Source organism: Cadophora gregata (assembly GCF_030347475.1).
Source record: "Cadophora gregata isolate MNR1 chromosome Unknown scaffold_11, whole genome shotgun sequence".
Taxonomy (NCBI): Eukaryota; Fungi; Ascomycota; class Leotiomycetes; order Helotiales; family Ploettnerulaceae; genus Cadophora; species Cadophora gregata.
Window position 1 is genome coordinate 254,781 of NW_026695934.1, and position 17,341 is coordinate 272,121.

Below are 17,341 nucleotides of genomic sequence, written 5' to 3' on the forward strand. Positions count from 1 at the left end.
GCGCATCATGTACATAGTTCAACCTTTGACAAATGCAAGGGGAAATCATAGATTCACCTAACTTTCAATTCAACGGAGGCAGTATTACTTATTTACGCATCACGCTTCGGGATAATGTAATAGATATGAATAAATCATTTCAAGTTTATGTACACTCGCCATACTCTCACATTTACAAACAAACAGACAGCTAGCTCATGGAAGAGAACCTGTGAAGCTTTCATAACATGGAACTCCTTGGTCGCTTCATCTGTCTATACTTCTCTTTTTTTATGATGATGGGAGGTTGCGAATTCAACCACTCGCGTAGATACAGCCGTAATGCAGGATGTAAGTGAGTCATCCAGCCTGACAACAGAGACGACGAATGACAGCAAAACGGTGGGTGACAACACATCTGTCCGCCGCCAACCTACGTTCGTTCAAGTGAAGTTTCCTACCGTCGGCCTTAGAACCTGAACAAAGAACAGACCCATGCTTTCCACTCCATATCAAATAGTTCATCGGGATGCAAAATTCCTATTCTGATGCTTCTGTTCGATGGCTGTATGGCTGGTCCCGAGATTCTTGAGATGGGGACTCGGCTTTATATCCTTTTGTTTTCGCAAGTCTGACGATATTTCAATAGCTGACTTTGCTCACTCATGTCAATCTTCAGAAGAATAGGATGACTCTTCGCGGTGGTGAGCAGGAGAAGGAGGAGAACCAAGGGTGAATAAAGAGTGAGACGGGTTGGTGAGACTATTGATAATCCACAAAAGTTGTGCCCCACCGCCGGGGATAAAAGGATGTGGTGGCACAGATCGTTTTCAGACCGGGTGGCGGCTGAGAAGGAAACGGAATGGACATAGAGAAAGCAGAGGCGGTACCTTCACAACCGTAAAAATAGCAAGCCTGAATATTTCAATGGAGAGTTCAAATGGGATCTAGATGTCCTGCACTGTCCACTGTGTTACCCAACTTGGCGATTAGTGAATAGTGGTTTGCAAGGTGTTTAACCTTCAACAAAATTGAGACTTGACAACAAATCTTAAACATGGCAACAACACCAGCTCATCACTATCATCACTATCATCAAGATCAGCAAACCCAAAAAACCGTGCTCAATTGGCCTTCACAATCACCATGAAAGTCAGCGAACGCTCTCGAAGACATATGGAAATCACATCTCGACGGAGGGGGATAAAGCTATGAATCGGTGGGATATAGTACTGCCGCCTGCGAGTCCTCGACACGTCACACATATCTCATATCTTGGTATATTTTCTTTTCTTGCGTGATTGATGGAAAGGTAGGATGAAGAGGGGAGGGGAAGTATTTATTGGCTTGGTTAGAAGGCGAACAAGCGGGGGAATAGGGAAAAGGTGGAAGAGTACTTGTGGTGGGGGGTAGTGAATAGTAAATAGGAAAGGTACAAAGTCTCACAAGACGAAGAAAAAGGAGCAAGATTTGAAGAAGAGAAAGAAATTTGAAGAAGAGAAGAGAATCAATATAGCTATATATGATTATGATATTCTATGAAACCACCCTGTATTGTAACGCATCAAACGCCTTCCCAAACAATAAATTCCCTTCAAGATACGCCATAACTTTTCCAAGTCATCCAGTCCGAAAATATCAATCACATCAGTTAACCAAATAGATCCTCCCCTCATACCCCTCAAGCCTATCAACCGTCCCATCCACCCCATCCACATTCCCCACAAGGAACTCCCACTTCCCACCTCCAACATCAGGCCTCTTAAACTCTCTCTTTTCCTCCCCAAAGTTAAGGACAACTACCGCGGTATCACCCTTGAATTTCTTTGCAAAGACGAAGGTATGTTCATTCTCGACGTCAAAGACTTCGAATGTCCCGTGGATGAAGAGATCATTATACTCTTTCCTCGTTCTCAGCATCTGTTTCCAGAAATTGAGGACAGATGATGGGTTAGCCTGTTGGGTAGCGACGTTGATAGTAGGATAGTCGTCATGTGTTCGCATCCAAGCACCTTCTTTGCGGGATGTGAAGCCCGCATATGGGGAAGAATCCCACTGCATAGGCAGGCGAGAATGGTCGCGACCAAGGACTTGTATGGATTTCATGATATGGGCGAGCGTTTTGGGGTCCTTAGTGCGCTCAGCGACAGAGTTGTAATAATTGATACTCTCGATATCCTTATACTCCTCAATCGGCCAATCCTTCGGCGCGTTGATCATGCCTATTTCCTGGCCTTGATACACGAACAGTGTGCCTGTCATGGCGGACATCATGATGGCGAGGAGCTTGGCGGAACGTTCACGCCAGGCTGGGGCGTCGGATGTGTAGCGCGAAACGGAGCGGCCATTGTCGTGGTTCTCGCAGAAGGCGGTGGTCCAGCCGTCGGTGTTGTCGATGAATGTCTGCCATTTCTCAACGATGCGTTTGAGTTCTGGGAGCTTCCAGGGCACCATTTCGTATTTATGTGTATCGCCGGCACCTAGGTTCACGATATCGAATTGGAAGACCATGTCGAGCTGCTTGTCTCCAGAGCCAATGTACCGCAGAACGTGGTCTGGATCTGGGGTGTGTGGAAGCTCGCCGACGGTCATGGTGTCGTATCTGGAGAGGACTGTGGTGTTCATTTCTCGAAGGAACTCGTGCATGCGGGGGCCGTTGCAGAAGAGACTGCTGGCTGGTTGTTCGTAGATGCCGCTGTCGATTATGGGTGCGTCGGGATATTCAGTGCCTTTCGAATACATGTTCACAGTATCGATTCGGAAGCCGTCGACGCCCTTCTTGAGCCAGAATTCCATGGCAGAATCGTAAAGTGCCCGTCTCGTGGCGGGATTCTCCCAATTGAGGTCGGGCTGCTGTTTGGCGAAGAGGTGGAGGTAATATTCTTGTGTTTGTTCGTCCCATTCCCATGCACTTCCGCTGAAGATCGACCGCCAGTTGTTCGGTGGCATGCGTGTTCCGTCTGCTGCGTATTTTGCAGGTCTCCAGATGTACCAATCTCTTTTTGGGTTGTCCTTCGAACTCTTTGATTCCTCGAACCATTTGTGCTCGTCTGAGGTATGGTTGATGACCAAATCAAAGATCAGTCGCATGCCGCGAGAGTGGCAGGCTTCAATCAGAGCCTCGACATCTGCGACGGTGCCGTAAGGTTCGTATACGGCTTCGTAGTCTCGAATATCGTAGCCCATGTCATGCTGGGGAGAATCGTAGTGGGGAGAGAGCCAGACGATGTCGACGCCGAGGTCTTTGAGGTAGTCGATTTTCGAGACAATGCCGGGAATGTCTCCCAGGCCGTCATTGTTGGAGTCTTTGAAGCTGGCGGGGTAAATTTGGTAGACGACGCCATCTTTCCACCAGACTGATTCGGAGACTGTCATGGTGTGCTGGAGGTTGAAGGTGGGTATGGATGCAAAAATAATGGCTTTGAGGAAAAGAAAGAAGTAGTGATACAGAGAAATACGATTAGATGCGAGGGTATAACGAATATTATCGAGATTGCTCTATGAAGGTGGAAGGAAAGGAGGGATGGGGGCCGGGAAAGTAAATAGAGAAGGGGGGATCGGAGAGCCTGTTCCCAAGGAGCACAGCAGTCTTATAGTACTACCTAGTAGGTAACTGACTCGAAAGTACTCAGCTGACAAACTCACGATACCTTCTTGACTCCAATCCAGAACTCTCTCAAACGAAAGATTCCCCGAACCAAGTGATCGGCGAGCTGTCCAAGGAGATAAGGAAAGTACTCCGCCTACCAAGGCTCGAGGGCAATGCTGGGTTCAGCTGTCTACCCCACTACAGGGACCTCGGACCGTGTCTCCAAGCATCTATTTGCGTGTGGAGACGGGCACGAGATGCGGAGAAGACTGCTTTTGTACGAGAGTTACTGCACTAGGAGTGCGGGAGTGAGGGGGTCGAGACTTCGTTTCGTGTGATGTCGTTGGAATTCTCGCGACATTTCTCGGTTGGCGGTTTTGGCTGCTGATGGGCGAGTGCACGTGACCGGAGCATCGTCCACCAACTGTTGACCTTTGTTACTTTTCTGTATTGGGCAATGTCTTTAGAAACGGGACGGATGTGATGATTTTGAATTCGAACTCTATATTGATGTGAACATGTGAGAAAGGAAGCAGGAATTTTCGTTGAAATGCCCGGATATGGAAAACGGCCGAGGGTGGGATTCAGGCAGTCTCAGTCCCAGCCACGAAGCCCTCTACAAGCCAAGAACACATCACGAGATACTGCGGACCTCCTCCCTTATGAGAGGCTAAAATTCATTCTCGTAGTACCATCAGCCTTGTCTCAACCATGCAGTTCCCAGTGGCAAGCTTGCCTCCATCCACTTCCCCAGACCTGCATCTGACCCATCCCACGCCAGCCGAATGCCAGCACATCTGGACCCTTATCCACCCTGCATGGGGTGACTCCTTGGATCTCCCTCAGTTCCTAGCCGAATCGGAACATCTGCTTACTGTGCCACTTGCTCGCGATGGAGGCATGACGCTTTGGATCCTTGTCGACAAAACCCTGCCTCCTGATGAGCGGCCGATCTTAGCGTCTTGTGAGACGTTCAAGAAAAAGGGGTTGCTTTCACGTGAGGGTGCTGTGACGGATGGAGTACAGGATGTTGTGATACATGGGATCGCAAGCGTATTTTGTGATCCGGCGTACAGGGGACGTGGGTATGCGCAGAGAATGATGCAGGAGTTGGGGGATGTGTTGAAGACGTGGCAAGTTGCCGAAGGAGAGACATGTGTGGGCAGTGTCCTGTATTCGGACATTGGGAAAGAGTACTATTCGAAGCTGGGATGGGAACCAGTGGGTCAGAACTGTCATTTGGAGTTTCCGGCGAAGAAGCAAGATGGAGCGAAGTCTGAGAAAGAGTGCGTTATTTTGGATGCAGGTTTGGGGGATCTGTGTAAGAGAGACGAAGAGTTGACTCGCCAAAGGCTGAAGGAAAGTGGAACGTCTTCCCTGATGGTTGTCCCGGATCAAGATCATATGCGTTGGCATCATGGAAAAGAGGATTTCGTGTGTGGAAGAGTGTTAGATAAGGAATGTCCATTCAAAGGTGTCTTGGTTGGAAAGTGGGAGGGTGATGAGCGAGTTTGGGCTATTTGGACGAGGCGATTCTATGGGAACCAAGAGACGGCGAGGAGGGAGAATACACTGTACATTCTCCGCTTGGTTTTCGAAAAGGAGGGAGCAGCCCAGCAGAACTTCACAGAGCTCCGAGAATCACTGAAAGTCATCATCGAAGCTGCTCAGGCCGAAGCGGAGTACTGGGGCTTGGGGACTGTGAAGCTGTGGGATCCGTCACCTCTTGTCATCCACTTGATGCAAGGCATTGATGTGGAGTATAAGCTGGTTGAGAGAGAGGAGGATGGCATCGCAAGTCTGATGTGGTATGGAGATGGAGACGTGCCGCATTGGGTTGCAAATCAGAAATATGCTTGGCTGTGACACTTCATGGTCTCGCAGCTGTCCACATCTCGCACAAATCACTTCTCGATGCGAGGATTAACTTGCACCCGAGCACTCTGCGTTATCTCATGGTGAGTCCTATACTTTTTTTTGACTCCTGGGCAGCACTTTCCACATGGGATGTTGTGCTTGTGTGGCTGCTATTCATTGCGACACGGGTTTTCATGATAGCACCTGCCTTGATCATGCTGGTCATTTTGTTTCGTTTAACGATTGTCAATTATATTGTTGCCTTTTTGAATTGGCAGTAACTACCTACTGCTACCCTATCCATGCCTATCATTAGCTAGGTACCTTCTCGCCTTGTCTACGCTCGTGCATACCTCTTTCTTCTCTACAGCTCTACCTTTGTAGAGCATCGCAAATGTCGTACATGCTCTTTTGATCACCTGACTAAATCCCAACGAGTTCGTCATGTCGTTACGTTAGGAAATTATCTGGTGGCCATCTACGATTCCAGACCTTTTCTGTTTGGCGCTGGCTAGGACTAGCTGAGGTCATCACTCTACCTTTTCTCCAGAGTCCTCTAGACTGACTTTCCCGCATCCATATTCCCACGTTCTCCAGCTGGAGATTTTGTATGTTGGAAGTCCCCACAATGTATCATGAGCTAGTATTTTACTTCTCATCTTAGGGGCATCGACTCGCACATCGTCCCCAATCCTCCGCAGAAAGAGTCTGGGACCGGTTCACTTTAGTTCGCAGAGGCAGTCACGAGAGCAACAAAAATGAAGGTAAAGATCTTTAGCCAGTACCCTCAGTTTCTACTACTTTAGTGCTTCGCACACTTCATGTGAGCATAAGAACACAAATCTCCCCCAAAGAGCCAAAGAAATTTCTCTCATCCTTTTTCTTCCGTCCTTACACCGTCCTACTTATTATATCAATTCTTTTCTTTTGACAACACACGATGTCTCAAGAACAAGGCCCATCGACTGCTCATGTTGTGGCTGACGACAATGTTGCCAACACCACAGCCAATGATGCTGTCGCCACTGATTCAGCAAGTGACGGCGCCAGCACACCAAGTGAGGCATCCAAGTCTTCACCCTTACCCTCACCCTCACCCCCGAACGATGCTTCATGCGCGCCAGCCGCCGGTCTGTCCGCTGCAGCACAGGATGCGAGTGCCCAGGAACACACCATGTCCATCAAGACTTCCTTGAAGGTCTACAGACCTGCGATAATCTGTTGCGCCATCTGGGGCGCTTCGGTAATCATGCAGAGCTTCGCCATTGCCCTCATTCCATCCTTCTTCGCTCAAGATCAATTCAACCAGAAGTTCGGCTCTCTCAACAGTTTGGGTGTATACGAGATTGCTGCATCTTGGAAAACCCTTCTCACCATGGGTGCACTAATTGGTGAGAATCTCGGTCTTGTGATAAGTGGGCTTGCCTCGGACAGATTTGGGTACAAGATACCCATGATCGCCGCTCTCCTTTTCACATCAGCAACTATCTTCATCCCTTTCTTCGCCAACAACGTCAGCATACTTTTAATTGGTCAGATTCTTGGTGGGCACCCCTGGGGAATGTTCCAAAGCAGTCGGTCATCTCAGTTCAACTCTCACGTCCCCTGCTAATCGAAGTAGTGCCATCGTCCTTTGCTTCGGATATCATGCCTCAGAATCTTCGACCATACCTCACCACCTACATCAATTTATGTTGGGTTATTGGACAGTTGTTTGCTACTGTGGCTGTACGTGCTTGCTTGTCCATGGACAATGAGTGGGCATACAGGGTACGTATCAGCGTCCCTTCTATGGATTCATCAATAGCAGGAAAAGTCACTGACTTGACCAGATTCCCATCGCTATTCAGTGGATATTTCCACCTCTTATCATTCTTTATATTCTGTTTTCCCCAGAATCGCCCGTCTGGCTCGTTCGAAAGGGTCGCAAGGAAGAAGCCCGTAGGGCTCTCTTGCGCCTTACCACCCGCGGAAATGCCCACTTCAACGTCGACAACGTCATCGACTTCATAGAGGAGACGGATGAGAGAGAGAAGAATATATCGGCTGGCACCTCATATCTGGACTGCTTCAGGGGAGGTGATTTGCGTCGAACCAGAATTACGTGCTTTGCTTGGTTGGTCCAGTGCCTTTGTGGCTCCGTCTTACAGGGATACTCACCCACTGTCTACCAGGCTTGTGGACTCGATGGCGTTTGGGCCTTCAATATGGCCATGATACAGTACGCAATTGGTATATTGGGCACAATCCTCTCTTGGTGGTTCATGGCTCTCAGCGGACGTCGCAACCTGTATCTCTATGGTTGCATGGGCCTCTTCGTCCTCCTACTCTCAATCGGTGCCACGGCTTTTGCGTCGGCAGATAATAAGGCAGCCCAATGGGGAATGGCCTTCCAGTATCTCCTCTTCACCTTCGTCTACGGCTGCACCATTGGGCCTGTCTGCTTCTCCCTCGTCACCGAAATGTCTTCGCTGCGTCTGAAGACCAAGACAATTGTTCTGGCCCGCATCTCCTACAATATTTGCAGCATCGGAGTCAACACTCTTGCCAACTACCAACTGACGTCCCAGCCTAAGGGTTGGGGCTGGGGTGCCAAGAGTGGACTGTTCTGGGCTGCCATCACCCTAGGATGCATCATCTGGATCTACTTCGACCTTCCTGAGCCAAGGGGAAGAACTTACTGCGACATGGATGTCATGTTCGAGCATGGCGTCAGCGCGAGGAAGTTCTCGAAGACAGATGTAGCTGAGTTGGCTTCGAGGCCAAGGGCGACCGAGAGTGAGCAGACCGCGACTGACGATCAGGACGCGGCTGCAGACAACAACGGTGTTGAACTTACTGCTATGGATGGGAGATCAAACGCATAGTTGGCGTTCACGAGGAGGATGGCGTTGGTTGTGGATTAGAAACTCGGAGTTTTGGACTTTTGGAGTTCTGGAGTTGTGGATATTTTGGATGTGGTGGAATTCTGGGAATTTGGAATTTGGGAATTCTGGATTTTTCGATTTTTTGGTGTTGGGATTTTTGGGATTTTGGGAAACACAAAAGTATCAGTACAACTAAAAAAAGAGTTTAAAATTCCTTGTCACTGATATTATTAGGGTAATATAATATTAGGACTTGGTCAACACCTTGGAGAGTGATATTATTTCCTTTGATAAAACTTAACTTATGAAACCTTCCCAGCAAGTAGCCGAAAGCCAAGGAACGAAAGCTCTTCATCTGAATCCTTTTTATCACAGGGAGACCAAAAGAACATTGAGTTTCTTCACCCTCCCAGCCCAGCCGCGAGATGTCCAGTATGCGATTGCAAGGAAGGAAAGGCGATGACGTTCTGTATGTATGCCTTGTTATAGAAACTTTCTCTTGCGGTCTTTGAATAGTTTGTAGACTTTTCCATACCAACTTGATTAGTGCGAGACTAGTATCTACATTTCAGAGTCTAGATTATGATCTAGATTGCTTGCTTGGGTGACGTATCGAAGAAAGAAACGAAGTCAAGAGGGTCGGCTAAGAGCTTATTGTGTTTGGCGTACGGGTGGCGCCGTGGGGGATCGTCCGGCATGCGGTGGAATCACTGTAGCGTAGTCTAATGACTCTAATCTGATCTCATCTAGTATGACCTTGTGCGGTGTGACGTGGATACAGTTCTGCGTGCACTAAGGCGGATTCGAGACAGTGACACAATAGCAATAGAAAACAGCAGGCTCCAAAATGGTATGATGTCAAATTCTGTGAGAGCCATGCGGAACCCGTAACGATCTAGAATTCTGGAAGTGGGGACAGATTAGGAAGGTAAAGTCATTACTTGTAGTCGGGACCATGGTTTTGAAGTGTGAGGTAACCTGGGCTTATTGACGGCTGGGTAGTCCGGAATGGGATGAATGAATAGAGGGAATCTGGTGCTTGCTGTAGGTCCACGAACTAAGACAGTCGAGACCGGGTGTGGGCTCGACGAGGATAAGTGCAGACGCCGCCCGAAGTAGCTGTTCATGTTTGAGTGTTCGTGATTTTCGAGGCGATTGTGTGTTGGACTTGAAAGAAGATAGGAGTGACGGAATAGGTATTAGATAGCATAAGCCCGGACGAGATCCAGCATTACTCTAGCCCTGATGAAGTCAAACTTGCGTCCGACTTCACACTATCACTAATAATTGAACACTAGTAATTGAAGAGAGATATCGTTTGTGGATCCCATCCACATATTTACCGCATGTACCCAATCTGCTGTAGTTTTAAATCTCAAGAAAACTCAAAGTGAGTATCTCACTAGGCTACTGAGAAGTCGCAAGATGCGTGCCGTCCCCCAATGGTTAGATCTAGCCCATCAACGAGAGTAAGCACTCGTGGCGACTTTTATTTATTCACTTGAGGTCTAATTAGGTTGCTGGTGGGATGTTCATAACACTTTCCTGCCTATCTCTAAACGCTGGTCAGATTTTGTTTTCTTACACTATGTGAGAAGGAAAATGCAGGAGTAACTTGAGTTCATTCAGTTGCCACTTGTATGAATATGGTCATCTTCTTTTTGAATCCTTTTTGTACACACTGCGCCACCTGCAAACTAATAGCCCTGTGAAATGCATCTGGAGCGGAACATTGCCCAAAGTACTTCGTTACAACTTGCTGGCCAAAGCTCCTGACTTCTGCCCCGCGAAAGTCGACAAAGCATCCATAAGTGCCGGACTCAAACAATCATAAGTTTCAAGCCCCACGCTCTTGAGCTTCTCCCTCACACCATCCATCCCCTTGGGGTGGAAACCCTGCTCAATAATCGACGACACAAAGCCAGCAAACTGCGGCTCCTGCCACCCCTTCTCGTCACTCAGCTCCACGTGGACGAAATCCAAGCCCTTGAAAGCATGGTCCTTCTCGATCCGGCCATACATATGGACTCCGCAATCTTTGCAGGCGTGGCGTAGGATAGTGGCGTTCGGGTCGACGACAGCGATCTTGTTCTCGTTGGCGGTAACTTTCAGGTTATCGACTGGAATGACGGATACGATTGAGAAGAGGGCGCCAGAGGGTTTCCAACACTGCGAACATCCGCATGCGTGGTTATGGAGGACGTTGCCGGTGAGCTGGACTTCCACGCGGTTCGATGAGCATAAACAGCGGAGGGTTCCGCCGGGGAAATCTTCTTTGCCCTTCGTGATGCCGTTGTCGATGAGAGGATGTAGAGAAGGAGCCATTTTCACGGATTTGATAAATTTTTTGAAGCTCTGAACTGTATTTTTATTTCGTTGATAATATTGCGAATGAATATCGGGAGAAGAACGATTTGAAGGAGCGAGCAAAGGATGAAAGGACAGAACTGCCGTGATATATAAACTCCTCTAAGAAAGTTAGAAATACAGTTCAGCGAGTAAGAGTGAATTGAATGATGCTGGCGTGCGTCAGATTTCCCCGCATCTGTTTCTTAACTGTTGGTTGTCGCCTCTCGCATGATGAGGGGTTCGGTAGAAGGGGCCTTGTTTGTTCGGAATCTCGGAGATATTTCGCGGAAAAAACACATCCCAAGAGAGAGCGGCATTTAAATACCTTTCACAGTGCAAACTGTACAGTAATTATCAGGACGCGGGGACAATTGATGACAGGTCGAAATGCGACTTTTCCTTTTGAGCCTTTATCTGCAAGCTGTTCCTGAGAGAAGGGTCCAGGGTAGACTGAGTCCATTTCCATGTCCTGACTGGACTTGAAAGTACTGTTTTCTTCGCCGGAAATTGCACACAAAGTTCCATCATAAATCGTCGGTTTTCGGCAACATAAGTCCGGAGCGGTAGTTGCATCGCGTCATCTCAGAACTCAGTCCACTGGAGAGGCTTTTTGGCAAACGAATGACGTCTTCGCAACCGGTTTGACTCAATGGAGACCATTGATAGGTTGTGTTCCATTTATCCGTCTTTGGATTCTGAGGAAACCATTGGCATCAAATATGAACACCCGGTGATGGCTCAGACCGATTTATACTTCAATGTATCTGCTCCTGTATCAAGTTAGCGTCGAATCGGATGCTGATCGTAACTGTTATCAAGGGCTGTCACTCACGCGAATTCTTGGCCTCAAGTGTACCTGCTAAGGCATCTTTCACTGTGAAGTCTACGTGTAGGAAGAGGTTGCGTCGCTCTCCATGAATGCCGGGACCAAATGAGAAGAAATCAAATCCTGGAAGCGCAGTGAGACTGAAAAAGGTGCGTGACGAAGTTTATCGCTCGGGCTGTTCTTCCATATGATCATGTCGCGCCAGAAAGCTTGGCCTCGACTGAGACTCGGTGGACTGCCAATAATAGCTGCTCTCTTGAGTCTCAATCCCATCGGACCCACGGCAGAGATTTCTCCATATTAGAACAACGAGACAGCATATTTGATTGTCAAGCACTCCGTGACTGTTCGGACGCAGAAGTGGTAGATAGGTGCCCAATGACTGAGGACTCAAAATATAAGAGATCTCTGTTGAAGCACAAGATGATGGAGTTGTGAATTGGAGCCAGTACCGTTCATGTCCGGGGAAGAAAAAGGAAGAGATGGCGAGGTGTGGTGTGAAGAATATAGGACATGCTGAATGACTAAAGAAACCACATGACAGCCTAAAAGACTCACCTTGATGGGTATGATGAGATGGCTCCATACACCAATCGGTACCAAGGAACAATAAGAGATATGTCTACCACCAATGCCTGTATGCCACACAATAGGTCCGAAGCCCATTGGGTGGATGAAGACATCCCTGGGCCTTCATCTCTGATGAGTAAACACTGATCTCTGTAGCGAGCCAAGCGCAGGCGAGCGAGGGGCATCGTGACCCACATTGCGCAAGTAGATATTAACACAGATTTTGTAGCTGCATCTCCAACAGCAGAATAGCCAGCAGAAACAATCTCGGCTATTTCCAAAAGAGTGCATTGTCCAAGTTGTTGAATGGTCACGTGGTACCAGTCACTGACCTGTAGAGTCGGGTTCGCCACCTAAAATTTTAACAAAGTACCGTGTTAAACTTTGATTCATTGTGAAGGGGCAGGAAGACACGTCGGCAGCTTTCAAAAGAGTGTCATATTCCAGTCCCTAGACATCCGCTGAACGCTGATCATTTCGTACCCATGAATAGTAAACCCACATTCAGACCACATAGAGAACGGTGGCTCCCTATTATGATCAAGAGTCCAACTACGTCCGTCAATTCTTAGCGAACATCTCCCAAATTATTTCAAGGGTCGGTGGTGAAAGACTAGACAGCATCGTTACAGTTGCCCATCAATCCCTTGCGATCAGATCAATAAACCAGAAAGTGTCAGATCTCTTGAGGATAACAAGCGAGGAGGTCCTCCTGGAAGTATTGCCCTTCGAATGGTACGATATGATTGTGGCTCTGTTTCATTGTCAATGCTCAGCAAGCTCACATTAAATTGAGAGCTTGTTGAAAGCGACTTCGAGGCTGCCGCAGTACATCTTGCGGGCCTGGGTTGGGTGAGGTTCTTGAACTCCGTGGATAGCACGATGCATTCAAAGTCTCTACTCGCTTCGCAAATTTCATGTATAGGTTTCCAAAGCCAGATTTCCAGCGTCTTGAGCTTAGCGGGGGACATTTCACGCTCACGCATATTGGAGAGCGTGGAGATGACAAGAATCTGTCAACAAGACACAAAAGCCATATTCCCTTTTCCCATGCTTGGTCAACATAGCCCAAGAACAACAATTCGGCTACTCAACATTCCTTCATCCAGACACGAAAGCCACAAGCTCTTGGAAAACAGTTTTCCCCGCCAACCATCCACTAAGCGAGACATTTGACAGCTTGGGTTCGGCGGTATGGCTTGGACAGCGATCTACTTTGTTGTTTACCAGTTGTGTCCCATTGCACATCAACTCATGACTTGGAAGGCAGACCATTTGCCAAGTGACTACTGGGATGTTGTGCAAGAAGTGGCTGGCTTGGCCATAATTTCTTTTTCGCCGAGCCTAGAAGACAATGTGGTGCTTTGGGAGTTTCGAACACCCTCTTCTCGCTAATTTCAAATGGCACATGTTTGTTGACTTTTGATGCCTTCAGCGACAGGCAGCCATGTCACGCTCGTCTTCCCTGGATACTCTTCTTTGGGGCTTGAGAGAGCTGGAGATTTCCAGAGTAAGACTGCTTCCAGGAAACAATAATTGCTGCCGCTTAGGCGATGCGTTTGAACTCTTGGACAGCCATTGTTGATGCGGCGAAGAAATTCTTTTGCACAGGGGATCTAGGCTATGCAAAAGAAGCAATCGTTGGACTAGGCTTGACGGCTGCATTTTCCTAAAATGCTCTATGAATTCTGACAAAGTTACGAGGTTGCCCTCAAAACAGTGATTGAGATTGTTGTTCCCATGTCTTGTGCATGGAATGTGGCTCAACAGAGTCAACACATCAACAATTCTAGGGATCGGCAGCCCCATTCCAACGCGATTTAGACTTACAGAACCGAGGACCCCCAAAGAAATCAACAAAAGCAGACACGCGACTACATTTATTGAGAACCGACTCCTGAGTTACCTCAGTCGAATACTATCTTTGGCAAAATGTCGTTTAGAAATATTTTCTCAAACTTCGGGACTTCTTCCAATGTCGCCGAAAAGCCCATAACCGAGTCCAAGGCCCAGCCTGCTCCAACATTTCAAATCATCAAGACACCAGTCGTAATCAATACGACTCCGGTCCCACAACAGAAGCGGTCTCTGCGATGGGTCAAGAGTTTGGGCCCTCTGAAAGGCCGAACGAGACCAACGATTCCAGAATTCATACTGTCTGAGCCGAAGAAGATCGAAGCCAAAGTAGGGCTTGATATCATCAAGTTGTTCCAAGACATCGACACCAGGTATGCAGCACTAGAAACTCAGATTCTGCTGGGATAATCTAATAATTATCATTAGATTCGCATCGTACTTTGATCTCGCAGAATTTGAACCTTCAGACAAAGAATGGAGACGAAAGCGTTCCATCGAAACCCTCCGTAGAACGTACGCATGGCAGGAACCAGGAACCACCAATCCGCCGTATCCACCTTGTCTGAAAAGCATACCCCGCGATGAACAGACCGGACTTCTACAGATCTTCAATGCTGAACGACTGATCGATACCACCGTCGCATTGCTTCCAGAAGCCCTTCAACCCAAATTGCTGGCAGCATATCTCTATGGAGAGCCAATTGGAAAAACAATGGCAGGGATCCAGGCACGCATGAAGCAGCTGACTCGTGCGAAGAAGAATATTGGAACGGAGCCCAGTGTCGCGAATCGGGACGACTGGTACACGGATGCCGTGTTTTCACAGCAGTCATTTACAGGTTCCAATCCCACTAGTATCACGCTTGCTGGCGAGTGGGTTGGAAAGTTCAAGGCCGTGGCGAAGGAACAGGGAAGAAATGATGTAGCTGTGCTGCTTGAGTACTCTAAAGCAGAGTCATTCTTCATCCAAGACTGCAGCTACTTTCGAGATGCTGCCGATGCAGCACCGGATACAGTTCTGAAATCTGATGACGGGAAGAGATTTGGCTGTGCCTCTGTTACGCTCCTCCAGCTCCGTGAGGATGGCAACCTACATCCATTGGCGATCATCATCGATTATAAGGTCAGCATGGAGAAATCGGTGGTCATCTTCAATAAGAGGATCACTCCCCAGGACTCTAAAGCGACGGAAGAACAGGACTGGCCATGGAGATATGCAAAAATGTGTAGTCAGGTATCGGACTGGACTAAGCATGAGATCCAAGTCCATCTCAATGACTGTCATTTCGTGGAAGAAGCCTCAATCGTTGCTGCCCAGCGATCTTTCACTGCAGACCACATTGTCTACCGTATTCTGGAGCCTCATTGGTATGTCTACAATCTTTTCACACACATTCTCCGCGCCTTGAAATACTTTCTAGCATGTACTGACTCAACACAGGCTCAAAACTCTTTCTCTCAATGCCGCCGCACGGTCGATTCTGGTCCCAAAGGTAGTCACTGAAATCAATGGGTTCTCCAAAGCTCAGACATATGCGTTCCTCTTGAATGCATATAAGCGTTTCAACTGGACCGACAACTACATCCCCGCTGACCTAGAGCGCCGCGGCTTTCCAATATCCAAGCTTGACGAGAAGATATTCCACAACTACGCCTGGGCCCGCAATATGTTACCCATGTGGAAGACACTCTACAAATTCGTTTTCTCGGTTCTCGAAACTGTCTACAAGACAGATGACGAAGTTGCAGCCGACAAATCTGTGCAGTCCTGGTGCAACGAGATGAAGAGCCCTACAGGCGGACAGATGACCTCCTTCCCAGACATCGAAACCATCGACGAACTATGCAATGCAATCGTCATGTGCATTCACACCGCTGCTCCAAAGCACAACTCGGTCAACTACCTGCAATGCTACTACATGTCCTTCGTGCCCAACAAGCCCGGCTGTCTGAACACTCCTTTGCCAAACACACTCGAAGAACTCATGTCGTACAAAGAACAAGATGTCGTTGCAGCGCTCCCTGTACACGATGAGCAGGTCTGGCTACTGAGCTCTCAGCTTCCATATCTTCTCAGCTATGGTGTGTCGGAGGACCAGACTCTGTTGAGCTATGCTCAAGATTTGGAGGATGAAGCTAAAGGTGAGGAGGGTGAGGGTTGGAAGGCGATTGGAAGTGCTGCGTCGAAGTTCTATACTGACTTGATGGAGCTTGGAATCCTTTTCAATAAGCATAGTGAGCAGTTGGATGACAAAATCGTGGCATACAATGTTATCGATCCGACGGAATTGGCGGTTTCGATTCTCATTTAAGGGGAAGTTTGCGTTAGGAGTTTGCGGGGATCTGGGTATAGGGTTTTCATTTGTTATTTCTTTGGTATTTTGACTTTCATAGTTCTTGGCTGTTGAAGTAGGATTTTCAGGTTTCTGACAGAATCTGCGAAGTCGTTAATATTTAATTTGGAGGGGGAAGAAGCTGGTCTTACTCAAAGAGGTTTCACAGACGAGATATCTAAGCGAACTGTGTCCGAGTAAAAATCACCTAATGTAATCGAAATTTTCAAAAGAAACATTCAAATAACCGGTTATAGCATTGTATGGACAATGCAAACTCAGTCACGCGTTTCGCCACCTCTGATCCTCCTCGTGAATTGGGTAAGTTAGGCGATAGGCCGAACTCCCTCGTGGCCAATCTCAAAATCTGAACTCTTTTTAAGACACCGCAACATGAGTATTCGGCACCGAACTCACATATCTTCTTTATCCAATTCCCTAGCTAGGCATGTACTACCGTAATCTCACTGCATTTTGCAAACGATAAGGTTCGGGAGGGGCCGAGTATCTCAATCTTATCCCCGCTCATCCCCTCCATCCAACGAAAGCCCGAAGAATGCACGACATCTACCTTCCTATCCCTCTCGACTCTGCCGAAGCAGAAGATAACCCGTGCCACCCATTCAAACAAATTCAAGCACTTCCTTGGCCAGAAACAAGCTCCACCCCGCGATAAAGCTACTTCGTCCTGCCTAATGAAGCTTAGACCTAAAGCTTATGCCGGATTGGCAACCCTCGCTTAAACCCCTGACCCCATCACCCGCTGTTTGCCCGGCAAGCAAATCCTCCAGTGAGAGTGCTCTGTTCGTGATTTGAAGCGCTTTTGTTTATCCGGTTCGCGAGCATGGAGATAAAGGGCTGCCCTTTTGAGCATGCAAGTACCGTGCCAAGCGATGCAGGGTAAACAAGCCCTCAGGGTGCGATCATTTGGCGATGTTTACACCCTCCGATTTGTCAGGAGAGTGATTCAAGGCGCCTTGCCAAGAGGAACAAGCCTCGGTCTTGTGCTTGTTTGTGTGGTGGAGTTTTTGGTTCCTAGTATTAGGAGATGAGAGTGGATTCTTGTACTTGGATGGCTATCTAGGGACCTGCCTGTTAAGAGCAGGTGGTGTAG

General features: G+C 48.0%; 5 protein-coding genes across 5 annotated transcripts; 3 read left to right on the forward strand and 2 right to left on the reverse strand.

Annotated features, from left to right (window-relative positions):
• Nucleotides 1–1,470: 1,470 nt before the first annotated feature.
• MAL12 (alpha-glucosidase mal12) lies at nt 1,471–3,909 on the reverse strand. Its single transcript, XM_058495436.1, has one exon. The coding sequence runs from the start codon at nt 3,352–3,354 to the stop codon at nt 1,627–1,629; it is 1,728 nt and encodes a 575-aa protein (XP_058354164.1). The 5' UTR covers nt 3,355–3,909; the 3' UTR covers nt 1,471–1,626.
• ONS95_002193 (uncharacterized protein) lies at nt 3,910–6,550 on the forward strand. The gene has a single exon (XM_058495437.1). The coding sequence runs from the start codon at nt 4,280–4,282 to the stop codon at nt 5,432–5,434; it is 1,155 nt and encodes a 384-aa protein (XP_058354165.1). The 5' UTR covers nt 3,910–4,279; the 3' UTR covers nt 5,435–6,550.
• Nucleotides 6,366–8,292, forward strand: ONS95_002194 (uncharacterized protein; the record flags this gene model as incomplete). Its single annotated transcript, XM_058495438.1, has 3 exons — nt 6,366–6,999; nt 7,047–7,195; nt 7,258–8,292. The coding sequence occupies 3 exons, from the start codon at nt 6,366–6,368 to the stop codon at nt 8,290–8,292; spliced, it is 1,818 nt and encodes a 605-aa protein (XP_058354166.1).
• Nucleotides 8,293–10,041: 1,749 nt separating this feature from the next.
• Nucleotides 10,042–10,617, reverse strand: ONS95_002195 (uncharacterized protein; the record flags this gene model as incomplete). The annotated part of the gene is made up of 1 exon (XM_058495439.1): nt 10,042–10,617. One exon carries the CDS (start codon nt 10,615–10,617, stop codon nt 10,042–10,044), a length of 576 nt encoding a protein of 191 aa, XP_058354167.1.
• Nucleotides 10,618–12,293: 1,676 nt separating this feature from the next.
• Nucleotides 12,294–16,816, forward strand: ONS95_002196 (uncharacterized protein). Its single transcript, XM_058495440.1, has 3 exons — nt 12,294–14,265; nt 14,321–15,262; nt 15,336–16,816. The coding sequence occupies exons 1-3, from the start codon at nt 13,970–13,972 to the stop codon at nt 16,204–16,206; spliced, it is 2,109 nt and encodes a 702-aa protein (XP_058354168.1). The 5' UTR covers nt 12,294–13,969; the 3' UTR covers nt 16,207–16,816.
• The last annotated feature ends 525 nt before the right edge of the window (nt 16,817–17,341 follow it).